Source organism: Heterodontus francisci, chromosome 4 (assembly GCF_036365525.1).
Source record: "Heterodontus francisci isolate sHetFra1 chromosome 4, sHetFra1.hap1, whole genome shotgun sequence".
Classification (NCBI taxonomy): Eukaryota; Metazoa; Chordata; class Chondrichthyes; order Heterodontiformes; family Heterodontidae; genus Heterodontus; species Heterodontus francisci.
The window spans coordinates 125,351,254-125,368,359 of NC_090374.1; the positions used below are offsets into that span (position 1 = coordinate 125,351,254).

General features: G+C 43.2%; 1 protein-coding gene across 1 annotated transcript in view; it reads right to left on the reverse strand.

Moving 5' to 3' along the window:
- The window catches only part of LOC137368711 (SHC-transforming protein 3-like), a 253,126-nt gene that overhangs the window by 58,351 nt on the left and 177,669 nt on the right, over positions 1 to 17,106 (reverse strand). The window contains exon 8 of the mRNA XM_068028882.1: positions 795 to 975. Coding sequence (XP_067884983.1) covers positions 795 to 975 — 181 coding nt within the window. The remainder of the gene's footprint in view (positions 1 to 794; positions 976 to 17,106) is intronic.

Sequence of the window (17,106 nt, forward strand, 5' to 3'; positions counted from 1 at the left end):
AGGGCAATTAGGGATAGGCAATACATGTTGGCCTTGCCAGTGACATCCACATCCTATGAACTGCTTTGATTCCATTTTCTTTCCGACTTCAGAAGTTATCTAAAACTAAGGTGAACCCTCTGATGAAATGTCAGAAAAACAGTGAGTAGGGATGCTACAATTGAACTTAGCTTAGCTACAGAGGAGGAAAATCAGTTCCTACTCTTGATCGCCATTCAGTAACCCTTGATTCTGGAGACATCAGATGTGAAGCCAATTGCTGCTTAGCCAGCTGACACTCACCATCTAGATTCACACATGAAGAAAAGCCACTTGAACAAGATGCAGGAGAGTGGCTGGAGTCTATGGAACCTTACCCGAACATTTAGCATGTTATTACTTGCCTGATTGAGACAGTGTAACTCACCGCAGACCAGAGTTTCAAACTTGTGTACTTTCATACTGTGTACACCAGTGCATTTACTCACTAAGCCACTGTTAGAACTCAGGAATCTAACTCTAATCAGTAGAAATAAAGTTTATTTTTGGAGAGTTCTAGAAAATGAAGGTACTTTCTCAGCTGGTCTGCAATACTTGCTTTCTTATTTGATATTTTTAAATAATATATTAGAACAGAATGCACAGTAGTTACTTCGACCAATCCCACCACAATGAAAATTGTTAATAAGCATAAAATCAAGGGCCAATAATCCTATTCTTAAGATCTGATTGAAGCAATTGAGTATAATTTTTTTTTAAATATTTAAACTAAGAATTATGCATTGAGAAATATGGCTCACACAAAATTTACCAACCTGGTTATCATCAAGAGAATGTACAGGCAGAATCGGATTCAACCCTAGCTGATGAGCTTCTCTAAGTCGGACATCAATAAACCCACCAGGAGGAGGGATTTTCCCTGGAATACTGTTATAATAAAGATGTTCTGTTACCTCTTCTTCTCCAGCCCAAGGTGATTCTTCGAAATTTGGCATTCTGTGTGAAAGTGGAAAACGACTGTTGTGAGCTTCATGAAGCATAGGCAAGAATTATTCAATAAAAGCCTTATTATGTGATTTAAAGTTTTGTATTTCATATATTCCCCTGTATATTCTGGAAATTATATTCTCTGAACATGCATACTGTTATATACTTTTAAATCAGAAATATCAGAATGCTGAGCATTCATAGCAAATGCCTTTTGGAAATTGGTATGCCACCTCTGTCCCTGGACAATAATTTTTCTTGTTGATGGACTTATTAACTGGGCATATTGCATTCACCAGAGTTGGAACCAGACCTCAAAGCAACTGTTTTTTGGTTTGTCACTGCCTTCCTCACAGTTTTTAACTTTGGAGTGCCTTCTTCTAGGTAGGTTGCAACCAAGGCTAAAGTGCCCCACTTACCTTTAGAATAGGGGTTTTGCTGCACTCGATCTAAGTACCCCCGCTGGATGTCAACCCAGGATTCAAAGTCAGCACCCTGGTCTCTGCTTGCTGGGGTGCCTAAAGTAGGGTGTGAGCCTAACCCTGCTGACTCAGAGGTGGGAATAGTACCACTGAACCAATGGTCACTCCCTGTGATGAAATATAGGTATAATAGGCTTAATTAGGTAGAATTTAAATATAATTAATGCATTATACGTTTTAGAATTAAAGATTGAATAAATGGTCAATTTTCAAGAGTCACTGAAATTCCTTTTAAGGGCAGAGTTAAAAATCCATGAACATCCCTGTTACAATGGAATGTGTACCAGAAATGCCTTTTAAGTTAAATGAGACAGGCTTAACATGGTCCGTACTGATAACTATAATGCTAATTAGTTGATGATGTTAATGACATAGACAGACTGACTTAAGGAGATGGTACAAGGTACCTTCAAAGGACCATCACAGATGACCAATCACAAAATGGAATGTGACCGACAAAAACAGATGCCACGTAAACCCAATTTAACCCAAAAAGGAAAAAAACAGCTCCTGCACAAATTTAATTAGAAATCTGTTAAGTATAAAACACATTTATAAAGTTACTATAAAACACGACAAACATTTTGACCAGATAAAAGCTCACAACTTCATGAGAAGGGAATTCTCAGCAGATAATTAATTGGGAATAAGTAGCTACTGATATTACCATATATGGATAACAAAAGCGGGAAAAACACACACAGAAAGGTAACAACTACATTCCAAAGATGAGTTAATAGATTAGAAACAGTATAAACATGAGAGTTTTGAATTGAAAAATCAGGGGTATTGAAATTCTTCATCAATGCTTCTCAGCCTCTGGTAAGAACAGCTGACTGCATGACAAGAGAATTCTGCTCTTAACTAAGAATGTTTTGTCTTGTTAAGCAGGAGGCTTACTTGGAGAATTTAAAGTAACATTTTACTTTGAAATTCGATGGATAGTCTAAGATATCTTGCTGTAACATTGTCAAGGTTGAATTTTTGGATTCTATTTTAGAAACAGGGGTGGCACAGTGGCACAGTGGTTAGCACTGCAGCCTCACAGCTCCAGCGACCCAGGTTCAATTCTGGGGACTGCCTGTGTGGAGTTTGCAAGTTCTCCCTGTGTCTGCGTGGGTTTCCTCCAGGTGCTCCAGTTTCCTCCCACATGCCAAAGACTTACAGGTTGATAGATAAATTGGCCATTATAAATTGCCCCTAGTATAGGTAGGTGGTAGGGAAATAGAGGGACAGGTGGGGATGTGGTAGGAATATGGGATTAGTGTACGATTAGTATAAATGGGTGGTTGATGGTCGGCACAGACTCGGTGGGCCGAAGGGCCTGTTTCAGTGCTGTATCTCTAAACTAAAACAAGGTTATGTTTTACATCTCTTAGTAATCTTTGATATTGTAGTATACTTATTCACTTAAAAGTGTATTGCAAGTTAAATTCTTTAATAAATATATGAAAGTTAATAAATCATCTCATGTAGCATTCTGTATACAACTACAAGAACCCCCTCTCTGTGTTTCTTTAAGTTGAGAGATACATATTGAAGAGAGTTTCCCAGACCCTTATCTTTGGCCTCCTTATCTCGAGAGACAATGGGTAAGCGCCTGGAGGTGGTCAGTGGTGTGTGGAGCAGCGCCTGGAGTGGCTATAAAGGCCAATTCTAGAGTGACAGGCTCTTCCACAGGTGCTGCAGAAAAATTTGATTGTCGGGGCTGTTACACAGTTGGCTCTTCCCTTGCGCCTCTGTCTTTTTTCCTGCCAACTACTAAGTCTCTTCGACTCGCCACACTTTAGCCCCGCCTTTATGGCTGTCCGCCAGCTCTGGCGAACGCTGGCAACTGACTCCCACGACTTGTGATCAATGTCACAGGATTTCATGTCGCGTTTGCAGACGTCTTTAAAGAGGAGACATGGACGGCTGATGGGTCTGATACCAGTGGCGAGCTCGCTGTACAATGTGTCTTTGGGAATCCTGCCATCTTCCATGCAGCTCACATGGCCAAGCCATCTCAAACGCCACTGACTCAGTAGTGTGTATAAGCTGGGGATGTTGGCCGCCTCAAGGACTTCTGTGTTGGAGATACGGTCCTGCCACCTGATGCCAAGTATTCTCCGGAGGCAGCGAAGATGGAATGAATTGAGATGTCGCTCTTGGCTGTCATACGTTGTCCAGGCCTCGCTGCCATAGAGCAAGGTACTGAGGACACAGGCTTGATACACTCGGACTTTTGTGTTCCATGTCAGTGCACCATTTTCCCACACTCTCTTGGCCAGTCTGAACATAGCAGTGGAAGCCTTTCCCATGCGCTTGTTGATTTCTGCATCTAGAGACAGGTTACTGGTGATAGTTGAGCCTAGGTAGGTGAACTCTTGAACCACTTCCAGAGCATGGACGCCAATATTGATGGATGGAGCATTTCTGACGTCCTGCCCCATGATGTTCATTTTCTTGAGGCTGATGGTTAGGCCAAATTCATTGCAGGCAGACGCAAACCTGTCGATGAGACTCTGCAGGCACTCTTCAGTGTGAGATGTTAAAGCAGCATCGTCAGCAAAGAGGAGTTCCCTGATGAGGACTTTCCGTACTTTGGACTTCGCTCTTAGACGGGCAAGGTTGAACAACCTGCCCCCTGATCTTGTGTGGAGGAAAATTCCTTCTTCCGAGGACTTGAACGCATGTGAAAGCAGTAGGGAGAAGAAAATCCCAAAAAGTGTGGGTGCGAGAACACAGCCCTGTTTCACGCCACTCAGGATAGGAAAGGGGTCTGATGAGGAGCCACCATGTTGAATTGTGCCTTTCATATTGTCATGGAATGAGGTGATGATACTTAGTAGCTTTGGTGGGCATCCAATCTTTTCTAGTAGTCTGAAGAGACCACGTCTGCTGACGAGGTCAAAGGCTTTGGTGAGATCAATGAATTATAATATCTGGGATATTTATGACTTAGCCATAATTATTTTAAAAATAGGTTATCTGAAAGATGGTAATATTCTCTAATTCTCTGGACCCAAATAAGTGTCTATAAGAGTTTGTCTGGTTTGAACTTAATTAAGAGAGATTCATAGGGATGTACTCCTGATTTGGTTTAGTCCCTATAAGAGATTAAAGTCATAAATCACTTCATCCCGTGTTCACATATAACTGATATTTACACAACCAATATAGCCTATTCTAGATTTATTCAGGGGAATAAATGCCTAAGACTGCTGATTTATATTAACTTCCAACAAACGTGAGATCAATGCAAGAAAAATTAATTCAGATGCTCTTGGCACTGTGCTATTTCACATTAAGGATGTTGAGGTTGATTTCAAGGCAATTGAGAATTAAATATGTCATTATAGTGTCATGCTAGACCCCCACCTGCCAAGAATGAGCCATATTAATTTTGCCATATGGACATTAAATTTCAAATTGTTGCTGGGAGGAAGAGAAGGCCTGTTACAAGGACTGCCAGACACTTGGCTGGAAGACATTTACATACAAATAGGGATAAGAGAGGTTACTTCCCTAATCCATTTAACCCACAATGGACTTTGAGCACCAGACATTGAAGGCAGGGAAATGCATTCCACGCCCTGCTAAGATGATACAATCCACAGAGCCAAGACGTAGTCAGACCAGTTAGTCACATGACTAACCTGCTTGGCAACCTGGGTTTTTCTGAATTGTACAAACAGTTTGAACTCCGAGTTTCTGTTTGCTCCTGGACTGAAGAGACCTCTCCTGGCTGGCTTGGCATAGTCTCTCCTGTCTGCTCCCATCTCTTTCTGACGAAACTTCAAATCCACTGAAGACATATGAACCCCAAGAGAGAAAAGCCTCCTAAATCGAACAAGGTTTAAGAAGAATACTGGGCCCCAATGAAAAGCAAGATCTACCTATAATCAAGGACTCTACAGTGAGCTTGAAGAACTGTAACAAAAAACCCTCTTCAGAGATTGCCTCAAACTTTTCCACTTTATTTTTCTTCTGCTCTTTTCTGTCTCTATCTGCATATGTGTATCGCGTATGCATGCTAGCGTGGGTGCGCCGTGTATCCATGGGTGTTAATCGAATTAGAGTTTAAGTTTAATAAATTTCAACTTTTCTTCTTTAAACCTAAGAAAACCTGTTTGTGCTGGTTTCTTTGCCTTATAACTGTAAAGTGGTGAACAAGGATTCACCAAGTGGGAACAAAAACACAGTGTTTTAAAAATTAAACCCTGTTATGGTAAGACCAGGTGAAGGCTGAGAGGGAACCCTAGATCCATTTCTCACCTGGTCATAACAGAAATTTGGGTGCTAGTGTCCAGAATTTTACCCACAGACAAACAAGAGAAATTGGAGGTGGGAAGCCAAATTGTTCCCAATCAAAAAACAGCAAGATTTCAATACAGGTTTTCTTGTGTGCTTGAATACTAATATGTCTACAACTGAAGCTAGTAGCTCCCCAAGTCAGGGTGAAGTAACTTGGGATAAGTTCAAAACACTGTCTATGGAGGAGCTGAGAAAAATGGCTAAGCAGTGTGGGATCACTGTATGTGGCAAAGCTAGGAAGTCTGAACTCCTGAAGCTAGTGGCAAACCATTTTTCCCTTGAATCTGAAGAAGCAGAAACAAGGTTAGAAGCAGACTCTGAGAGGGTATTGTTAACAAAGATACAATTGGAACAAAGGAAACTTGAATTAGAAGACAGGGAAAGAGAGAGACAGGAGAGGGAGAAAGAGAGAGCCTTCCAGGAGGAATGTGAAGACAAAGAGAGGGAGGAGAGAGAGAGAGAGTAAGAACCTTCCAGAAAGAATGTGAAGGGAGAGCTGAAACGGCTTGAGTAAACTAGAGGGCGACAGAGTAACCCCAGTGAAAGCACGGCCAATATGGAGGAACGCAATTCAGAGCTGGGTACAAAATTGTTAAAACTAGCACAACTAATCCCAAAATTCAATGAGGAAGATGTAGAAGATTTTTGGGTCCTTTGAGAAACTGGCAAGGCAGCTAAAATGGCCAGCTGAGATTTGGCCCCTTTTATTACAAAGCAAGATAACTGGAAAAGCCCATGAGGTTTATTCCCTGGTGCCAGATGAGAGCTCATCAAATTATGAACTGACAAAAATTGCTATTCTCGGGGCATATGAATTAGTATCTGAAGCCTATCGCCAAAAGTTAGAACCCTCAAGAAGCAAGCTAATCAAACTTATCTGGAGTTTGAAAGAAGTAAACTGCTGGCTTTTGACCAGTGGCTGAGGGCTCTTAAAGTATAGTTCAGCTATGAGAATCTCAGAGATGTAATTCTGTTAGAGGAATTTAAACACTCTCTCCTACTCTCCATAAAGACCATGTAAAGGAGCAGCTGATTCAGAGAGCCCAGCAAGCGGCTCTGCTGGCTGATGAGTTTGCTTTAATTTATAAGTTGGTTTCCCAGGGAAGAACCTTTCCTAATCACCCCCACAAATCTGAAAAGGACAAAGGGTGGGAAGGTGATAGGAGCGCAAGCAGTCCTGGGAGAGAAAGAAAAACAGAAGACACAGGGGGCACTCCTCTAGCCAAAAAATAAGGTACTGTAATCAGTAAGAGTGAGACCGGGACACATGTCTGCTTCCATTGTAATAAGGCAGGGCATTTAAAAGCTGACTGATGGAAACTAAAGGGAAAATCTGTAGGGTTAATCAGGGCACACCCACCCAGTGAAGACAGGAACCAGATGGAAAGCACAGCAGAACAAGCTGTGGCTTTAACTGCAGTAACAGAGAGACCCAGGAAGCTTACTACAAAAAGTGCAGGAAAATTTAATAGGGTTACTGAGGGCTATCAGGGTTTTGTGTCTGAAGGGAAAGTAACCCCATACCCCTTGAGTGGGGTAAGCAAGCCCATAGTAATTCTCAGGAACACAGGGGCCAATAGATCCCTTTTACTGGGAAAAGGCCTGACCATTCCCCCAGAGAGTGCCGCGAACATTAGAATGGTGGTGAATGGTATTGGAGGGCAGCGTATGCCTGTACCTGTACACTGGTGCACCTGGAGTGTGACCTAGTTTCGGGACCGGTGACTGTACAGATTGTCCCTAGTTTGCCTGTGGATGGGGTTGACCTGCTCCTAGGTAATCACCTGGTGGGGGTGAAGATGGTACCCCCCCCCCCCCCCCGCAGTAGTGAAAGAAAGACCGTTGGAGGTCAAAGAGACAGGGCAGTGGCAGGAGACGGACCCCTGCAGTTTCCCTGAATGTGTAGTGGGTCAGGCAATGATCAAACCAGCTCCTCCAGAGGAGACTGAATTGGCACGGCAGGAAAATTACCAGGTCTGCCTGTCCGAGACTTTCTTTGTCAAGTTAGGAGACCCAGGGAATGAATTAAATGGATTTTCCCTAGCTGAGGCTTAGCGAGTCAACCCAGTATTGCAAGAGTTAGCACAGGCTGCCCAATCTGAAAGTGAAGCAGAGGGAGTCCCTGATTGCTACTATTTAAAGAATGAGGTACTGATGAGGAAATGGAGTTCTCCTCACAGACCTGAGAGAAAGAAGTGGACAGTAGTTCACCAGTTAGTGGTGCTGCAGACGTACCAGAGAGAAATATTAAGAAGGGCCCATGAGACTACAGTAGCTGTACATGTTGGCATACGAAAGACCAAAGCCAACATAAGACAGCAGTTTGACTGGCCAAAACTCCACAAAGATGTGGTGGAGTACTGCAGGAGTTGCCACATATGCCAGGTTGAGGGGAAACCCCAACCTACAGTGAAACCTGCACCCCTAAGCCCTGTACCGGTGTTAGGAGGACCCTCCAGCAGAGGGCTGGTGAACTGTAAGGGACCCCCGCCAAAAACAAAAGGGGACAAGCAGGCACAAGGCTGGCAAAAGGTTAGAAATGGAAGGGGAAAAAGCAACGAAGAGGGCAGGTTAAAGGAAGTCCGGGAGGAATTTCTGGATGAAAACCCCTACTGTCCGGTCAGCCAACCCCAAAAGATTTGAAAAGTTAGACCCCACATCCTCCTATGTAAATGCAGACACTAGAGGCACCCCACCAGAGTTGCTAACAGCATTTACAGGAACCCGCAGAGAGAAAGAAAGACCTCTAGGGGTGCAGAGAAACCATGAGGGTAATGCCTCACCTAGTCAAAGTGCCACAGGAGAGTGTAGTAGAGTCTGCACAAATATCTGCAGGCAGGAGTGTCCCAGAGGACAAAGGGGAGATTAGCAAAGTATCATCCCCCACAGTCAGAAAAAAGAGAACCACCCGTCCCCCTAAAGTCAAAAGCCTTTACATGACTCAACAAAGCACTGAAAGAGAGTTTAGGAAAGATCAGCCGACTACTAACTCTCCTAAGAAAAAAAATTCCAGCTTAGGGCTAATTAAATCTTACCCCAACCCCCGCCCCTTTTCAGACCTCAACAGGAACAAAGGCCCTAGGCAGCCATGGAAATGGGCAAACTGAAGAACAACTTCCCCAATAAAACACATGTTTATTGGGATGCCAAAAAGCAGCACTGCCACTAATAAAATACAGGCTGTAAAATTTTTTAGAATTTATGAATGAATGGGAATGAATGAGAGAAATGCATGTTTTTTTCTGTATCTTATATTTTCTCTTGACAATTTTAATCAAATGTGCCTTTTCTCAATTCACATTTCATTCCGCTGGGTGTGTAAGTGTCATGCTAGACCCCCACCTGCCAAGAATGAGCCATATTAATTTCACCATATGGACATTAAATTTCAAATTGTTGCTGGGAAGAAGAGAAGGCCTGTTACAAGGCTACCAGACACTTTTCTGGAAGAGATTTACATACCAACAGGGACAAGAGAGGTTACTTCCCTTAACCATTTAACCCACAATGGACTTTGAGCACCAGACATTGAAGGCAGGGAAATGCATTCCACGCCCTGCTAAGATGATATAATCCACAGAGCCAAGACGTATTCAGACCAGTTAGTCACATGACTAAACTGCTTGGCAACCTGGGTTTTTCTGAATTGTACAAACAGTTTGAATTCAGAATGTCTGTTTGCTCCTGGACTGAAGAGACCTCTCCTGGCTGGCTCACCATAGCCTCTCCTGTCTGCTCCTATTTCTTTCACATGAAACTTTAAATCCACTGAAGACACAAGAACCCCAAGAGAGAAAAGTCTCCCACATCGAACAAGGTTTAAGAAGAATACTGGGCCCGAATGAAAAGCAAGATCTACCTACAATCAAGGATGCTGCAGTGAGCTTGAAGAACCATAACAAAAAACCATCTTCAGAGATTGTCTCAAACGTTTCCACTTTATTTTTCTTCTGCTCTTTTCTGTCTCTATCTGCATGTGTCTGCATGCTAGCATGGGTGCGTCACGTACCTGTAGGCGTTAACCGAATTAGAGTTTAAGTTTAATAAATTTCAACCTTTCTTCTTTAAATCTAAGGAAACCCATTTGTGCTGGTTTCTTTGCCTTACAATTGGAAAGCAGTGAACAAGGATTCACCAAGGGGGTGCTAAAATACTGTGTTTAAAAATTAAACTCTGTTACAGTAAGACCAAGTGAAAGCTGAGAGGGAACCGTAGACCCCTTTCTCACCTGGCCGTAACAATAGGGATAGTTTCTTGACTCCACGCTCCCAGCATGGAGCCTCATATGCCAGGAGCACACATTAGAAATGTAATTTAAATGATTGCAAAATAATGCATGTTATGTGACTGAATTTCCAAAATGTGCTCTTGGAAAGCAAGGCTCCCCAGTGGGAGCACAAAGTGTCAGCTTGGCTGAGTTGATGGTATTTCACCTCTTAGTCAGAAGGTCATACTCAAGTCCTTCTTCAAGAATTCTGCATTTACCTAGACTAACACTTCAGTGACAGAGTGCTGTGTTATCAGAGATGCCAACTTGCACGTGAGATGTTAAACTGAGACCCATCTGCCTGTTCAAATGGGCATAAAGGATCCTTTGGCCTTTTTAAGGAAAGGCAGGGAATTCCTCCAATGGGCTATTCGTCTTTCAACGGAAACCATCAAAACAGATTGACTGGTCAATTATCCAGAGCCAGATCTTTCAGGAGTGGCATTAGGAAAGACTTCCACACACAAAGGGCTGTAGAAGTTTGACACTCTCTTCTGCAAATGGCAATTGATGCTAGATCAATTGTTAATTTTAAATGTGAGATTGATAGATTTTTGTTCACCAGAGGTATTAAGGCATTTGGGATAAAAGTGGGCATATGGAGTTAGGTAGCAGATTAGCCATGATCTCATTGAATGGGAGAACAGGTTTGAAGGGCTAAATGTCCTATTCCTGTTCCTGTGTTCCTATCCCAGTTTCTGTTTCTGGGGCCTTGGTGTGCACAACATTGGCTGTCATATTTGCCTACATAATAAAAATGACTGCACCTCAAAAGTAATTAATTGACTGAAACATTTTTGGGCATCCTAGGGGCATGAAAGGAAATATATAAATGCAATTTCTTTATTTTCATATTTCAAAAAGATGCTAAACTGATAGCCAAGATGAATGGGATGCAAACTGTAGCAAATTGTACCTAATGATATCGTGCAATGAAGGAGTTAACACAGATATCTTTCTCTTGTTGCAGCTAATTGAATATTATTATAAATTATAGTTATTTCAATAATATAACAGGAACAAAATTGGGTCAAAATTTGTTCAATTCTGGATCCTGAAGGATATTGAATTAACAGGAATTTCCTGCATGAACTGCACAGCTCACCATTTCCTCAAAATACAAAGAAATCATTAATGATGTCACTACTTCCTGTTCAATAAAGATATTTAAAATAAATACCAAAATGGAAGTCTGCACTAAAGTAATATACATACACATAGGCAGTGCAGAGATGCTTCGTTAAATAGAAACATTTTCAGGTTAATGTCTGCAATTCTACATATCTAGTGGTATGACCAGCTGAGAAAGGTGTCTCGGGGTCTTTTACTGTCTTCACCTGGTCTTATTGTAACAGGGTTTAATTCTAAACACACTCCCCCTTTGGTGAATCCTCGTTCACCACTTTCCAATTATAAGGCAAAGAAATGAGCATAAACAGGCTTTCTTAGGTTTAAAGAAGAAAAGTGAAATTTATTAAACCTTAAATTTAAACTGTAATAAAGTTCATGCCTACGGATATATGACACGCCCATGCTAGCATGCACACGCGATACACACATGCAAGTAGGGACAGAAAAAAGCAGAAGAAAAATAAAATGGAGATATTTGAGACAATATCAGAAGAGTTTCTTGTTTACTGTGCTGCGAGCTCACTGCAATCCTTTTGTAAGTAGTCTTGCTTTTCGTTGGGGCCACTATTTTTCTCAAACCATGTTCACTGTAGGAGACTTTTCTCTCTTGGGGTTCATGTGTCTTCAATGGTTTCCGAAACTGGTGCGAGCAAGGTGAGAGCAGACAGGAGAGAGGTGTTCTCAGTCCAGGAGAAAACAGCCTTCTGAGTTCAAAATTCCTGTTGGAAGTTCAATTCAAAAAACTCCGTCAGTCAGTCATGTGACCAAACTGGCCCGACCACGTCTGTTTGTGTATTCGGCCATCTTAGCAGTTAACGTGGAATGCTAGCCTTTCCAGCTTCAACATCTGGTATTCAAAAGTCCATTGTGGAGTAAATTGGAGCAGGGAATAGCTCCTTTGTCCTTTGAAGTACTGTCTGTTGATATGCTAATGTCTCTCTCTAGCCAAAGTCTCCAATTGTTTTTCAAGGCAAGTTCTTTCTTCACCAATAGCAGTCCAAAATCAATGTTCATGTGGCGAAATTAATTTTCCTCATTCTTGGCAGGTGGGGGACTTGCCTGACAGCTCCACACTCAGGGGAATGAAATGCGATTTGAAGAAAAAAACGGTGAATTTCATTACAGGGTTTGAAAGAAATATAAGATTCAGAAAGAAAAACCATGCATTTCTCTCATTCATTTCCATTCATTCATCAATCTTAAAGCCTATTAAAATGGTCTTTTCTGGGTGCCAGGGCTATTTTAATTGATGCCTTTTTTTTCCTCAGGAGAGTTAGTAGTGGGTGGGTTTATCCTGAACTCTCTGGGTCATGCAAAGACTTTTGACTGCAGGGGATGGGTGGTTCCCTTTTCCTCTGACTGTGGGGGAGGAGTGTTTGCTAATCTTCCTTTTGTTCTCTAGGACACTCCTGCCTTCAGGTATTTGTGCAGACTTCACTGCGCTCTCCTGTGATAATTAACTAGGTGAGGCATCAATCTCACGGTTTCTGTGCCCCCTAGAGGTCTCTATTTTTCTCTACAGGTTCCTGTAAATGCTGTTAGCAACTCTGGTTGGGTGCTTCTAGAGTCTGCATTTACATAGGAGGATGTGGGGTCTAACGTTTCACATTTTTTGGGATTGGTTGACCGGACAGTAGGGGTTTTCATCTGGGATTCTTCATGGACATCCTTTAACCTGCCCTCATGGTCATTTTGTCCCCTTCCCTTTCTAAACGTTTACCAGTCGTGTGCCTGCCTGTCCCCTCTTGTTCTCGGCAAGGGTCCCTTACAGTTCACCAGCCCTCTGCTGGAGGGTCCTCCAAACACTGGTACAGGACTTTGGGGTTCAGGTTTCACTGTAGGTTGGGGTTTCCCCTCAACCTGGCACATCTGGCAACTCCTGCAGTACTCCACCACATCTTTGTGGAGTTTTGGCCAGTCAAACTGTTGTCTTATGCAGGCTTTGGTCTTTCGTATACCGACATGTACAGCTACTGTCGTCTCGTGGGCCCTTCTTAATATTTCTCTCTGGTATCTCTGTGGCTCCACTAACTGGTGAACTACTATCCACTCCTTGCCCTCAGGTCTGTGAGGAGAATTCCATTTCCTCATCAGTACCTCATTCTTTAAATAGTAGCAATCAGGGACTCCCTCTGCTTCAATTTCAGATTGGGCAGCCTGTGCTAACTCTTGCAATACTGGGTTGACTCGCTGAGCCCCACCGAGGGAAAATCCATTTACTGCATTCCCTGGGTCACCTAACTCTCCAAAGAAAGTCTCGGACAGGCAGATCTCATGGTCATTTTCCTGCAGTGCCAATTCAGCTTCCTGTGGGGAACTGGTTTGATCATTGCCTGACCCACTACACATTCAGGGAAACTACAGGGGACCGCCTCCTGCCACCGCCCTGTCTCCCTGACCTCCCTACGGTCTTTCTTTCACTGCTTGGGGGGCTACCACCTACATCCCCGCCAGATGATTACCTAGGAGCAGGTCAACCCCGTCCACAGGCAAACTAGGGACAATCCCTACGGTCACCGGTCCCGAAACTAGGTCGCACTTCAGGTGCACCCGGTGTATGGATACAGGCATACACTGCCCTCCAATACCATTCACCACCATTTTTGTGTTCACTGTACTCTCTGGGGGAAAGGTCATGTCTTTTCCCAGTAAAAGGGATCTGGCGGCCCTTGTATCCCTGAGAATCACCTAGGGCTTGCTTGCCCCACTCGAGGGATTATGGGGTTACTTTCCCTTCAAATACAAAACCCTGATAACCTTCAGGAATCCTATTAACTTTCCCTGCGCTGAGCGTCGTAAGCTTCCTGGGTTGCACTCTTACTGCAGTTAAAGCCACAGCTTGTTCTGTGTTTTCCATCAGGGTCCCGTCTTCACTGAGTGTGCCTTGATTACCCATACCAGTTTTCCCTTTAGTTTTCAGCAGACAGCTTTTAAATGCCCTGCCTTATTATAATGGAAGCGCACAGGTGTCTGGGTCTCACTCTTGCTCACAGCACCTTCCTCTTTGGCTGGAGGACGGCCCCCTCTGTCTCCTGCTTTCCTTTCTCTTCCAGGACTGCCTGGGCAGATATCACCTTCCTACTCTTGGTACTTTTTGGATTTGTAGGGGTGATTAGGAAAGGTTCTTCCTGGGAAACTGACTTATAAAAGCAAACTCATCAGCCAGAATGGCCCAGTTCCCTGAACCCGCTGCTTCTCTACATGGGTTTTTATTGAGAATGGGAGAGGGTTTTAAAATTCCTCTAACAGGATTACTTCTCTGAGAGTCTCATAGCTGAGCTGTACCTTTAAAGCCCTCAGCCACTGGTCAAAAGCCAGCTGCTTACTTCTTTCAAACTCCAGATAAGTTTGATTAGCTTGATTTTTGAAGGTTCTATACTTTTGGCAATAGGCTTCGGGTAGTTTCAGTGGAGAGTTTCATCTGTTGTGACTTTTTAAAATTAAAATAAAACCACCCAGTATGTATCATATGCCCCGAGGATAGCATTTTTGGTCAGTTCATAATTTGATGAACTCTCATTTGGCAACAAGGAATAAACCTCATGGGCTTTTCCGGTTAGTTTGCTCTGCATGAAAAGAGACCAGGTTTCAGCTGGCCATTTTAGCTGCCTTGCCAGTTTCTCAAAAGACACAAAAAACACTTCCACATCTTCTCCATTGAATTTTGGAGTTAATTGAGTGAGTTTTTGCAATCTTGTACCCAGCCCTGAATTCTGCTCCTCCATATTGGCCATGCTTTCACTGGGCTTACGCTGTCACCCCCAGTTAACTCAAGCCGCTTCAACTCTCTTTCTTCACATTCTTTCCAGAATATTCTTTCTCTCTCCCTCTCCTCTCTCTCTCTCGTTCCTTCCCCTGTCTTTTGTTCTCTCTGTCCTGCCTTTCATTTTCTTCATGTTCCTTTTGGAAGGTTCTTTCTCCCTCTCCTGCCTGTCTCACTTTTTTTCTCTTTCCTCGAATTAAAGTTTCCTCTGTTATAATCGCATCTTTGCTAACAATACCCTGTCAGGTTCTGCTTCTAACCCTGTTTCGGCTTCTTCAGATTCAAGAGAAAAATGGTGGGCAACTGGCTTTAGGAGTTCTGACTTCCTAGTCTTGCCACACTGCTCAGCCATTTTTCTCAACTCCTCCAAAGACAGTGCTTTTAATTTACCCCAAGTTACTTCACCCTGGCTTGGAGAGCTGCTAGCTTCAGTTACAGACATGTTAGTATTCAATCACACACAACTACACGAAAACCTGTATCGAAATTTGCTCTTTTTGATCGGGAACAATTTGGCTTCCCACTTCCAGAACAAAGAACAAAGAACAAAGAACAGTACAGCACAGGAACAGGCCATTCGACCCTCTAAGCCTACGCCGATCTTGATGTCTGCCTAAACTAAAACCTTCTGCACTTCCGGGGACTGTATTCCTCTATTCCCATCCTATTCATGTATTTGTCAAGATGCCTCTTAAACGTCGCTATCGTATCTGCTTCCACCACCTCCCCCGGCAGCAAGTTCCAGGCACTCACCATCCTCTGTGTAAAGAACTTGCCTTGCACCTCCCCTCTAAACTTTGCCCCTCGCACCTTAAACCTATGTCCCCTAGTAACTGACTCTTCCACCCTGGGAAAAAGGTTCTGACTATCCACTCTGTCCATGCCGCTCATAACTTTGTAAACCTCTATCATGTCGCCCCTCCACCTCCGTTGTTCCAGTGAAAACAATCCGAGTTTATCCAACCTCTCCTCATAGCTAATGCCCTCAAGACCAGGCAACACCCTGGTAAACCTCTTCTGTACCCTCCTCAAAGCCTCCACGTTCTTCTGGTAGTGTGGCAACCAGAATTGCACGCAATATTCTAAGTGTGGCCTAACTAAAGTTCTGTACGGCTGCAGCATGATGTGCCAATATTTATACTCTATGCCCCGACCGATGAAGGCAAGCATGCCGTATGCCTTCTTGACTACCTTATCCACCTGCGTTGCCACTTTCAGTGACCTGTGGACCTGTACGCCCAGATCTCTCTGCCTGTCAATACTCCTAAGGGTTCTGCCATTTACTGTATACTTCCCACCTGCATTAGATCTTCCAAAATGCATTACCTCACATTTGTCCAGATTAAACTCCATCTGCCATTTCTCTGCCCAAGTCTCCAACCGATCTGTATCCTGCTGTATCCTCTGACAATCCTCATCACTATCCGCAACTCCACCAACCTTTGTGTCGTCCGCAAACATACTAATCAGTCCAGCTACATTTTCCTCCAAATCATTTATATATACTACAAACAGCAAAGGTCCCAGCACTAATCCCTGCGGAACACCACTAGTCACAGCCCTCCATTCAGAAAAGCACCCTTCCACTGATACCCTCTGTCTTCTATGACCGAGCCAGTTCTGTATCCATCTTGCCAGTTCACCTCTGATCCTGTGTGACTTCACCTTTTGTACCAGTCTGCCATGAGGGACCTTGTCAAAGGCTTTTCTGAAGTCCATATAGATAACATCCACTGCCCTTCCTTCATCATTTCAATTTCACTCATTTGTCTGTGGATAAAATTCCGGACATTAGCACCCAAATTTCTGTTACGACCAGGTAGAAATGTGTCTCGGGGTCTTTTACTGTCTTCTCCTGGTCTTATTGTAACAGGGTTTAATTTTAAACACACTCCCCCTTTGGTGAATCCTCATTCACCACTTTCCAATTATAAGGCAAAGAAATGAGCATAAACAGGCTTTCTTAGGTTTAAAGAAGAAAAGTAAAATTTATTAAACCTTAAATTTAAAGTTTAATATGGTTAACGCCTATGGATATACGACGCACCCATGCTAGCATGCACACACGATACACACATGCAAATAGGGACAGAAAAGAGCAGAAGAAATATAAAATGGAGAGGTTTGAGGCAATATCAGAAGAGTTTCTTGTTTACTGTGCTTCGAGCTCACTGTAGTCCTTTTGTAAATAGTTGTGCTTT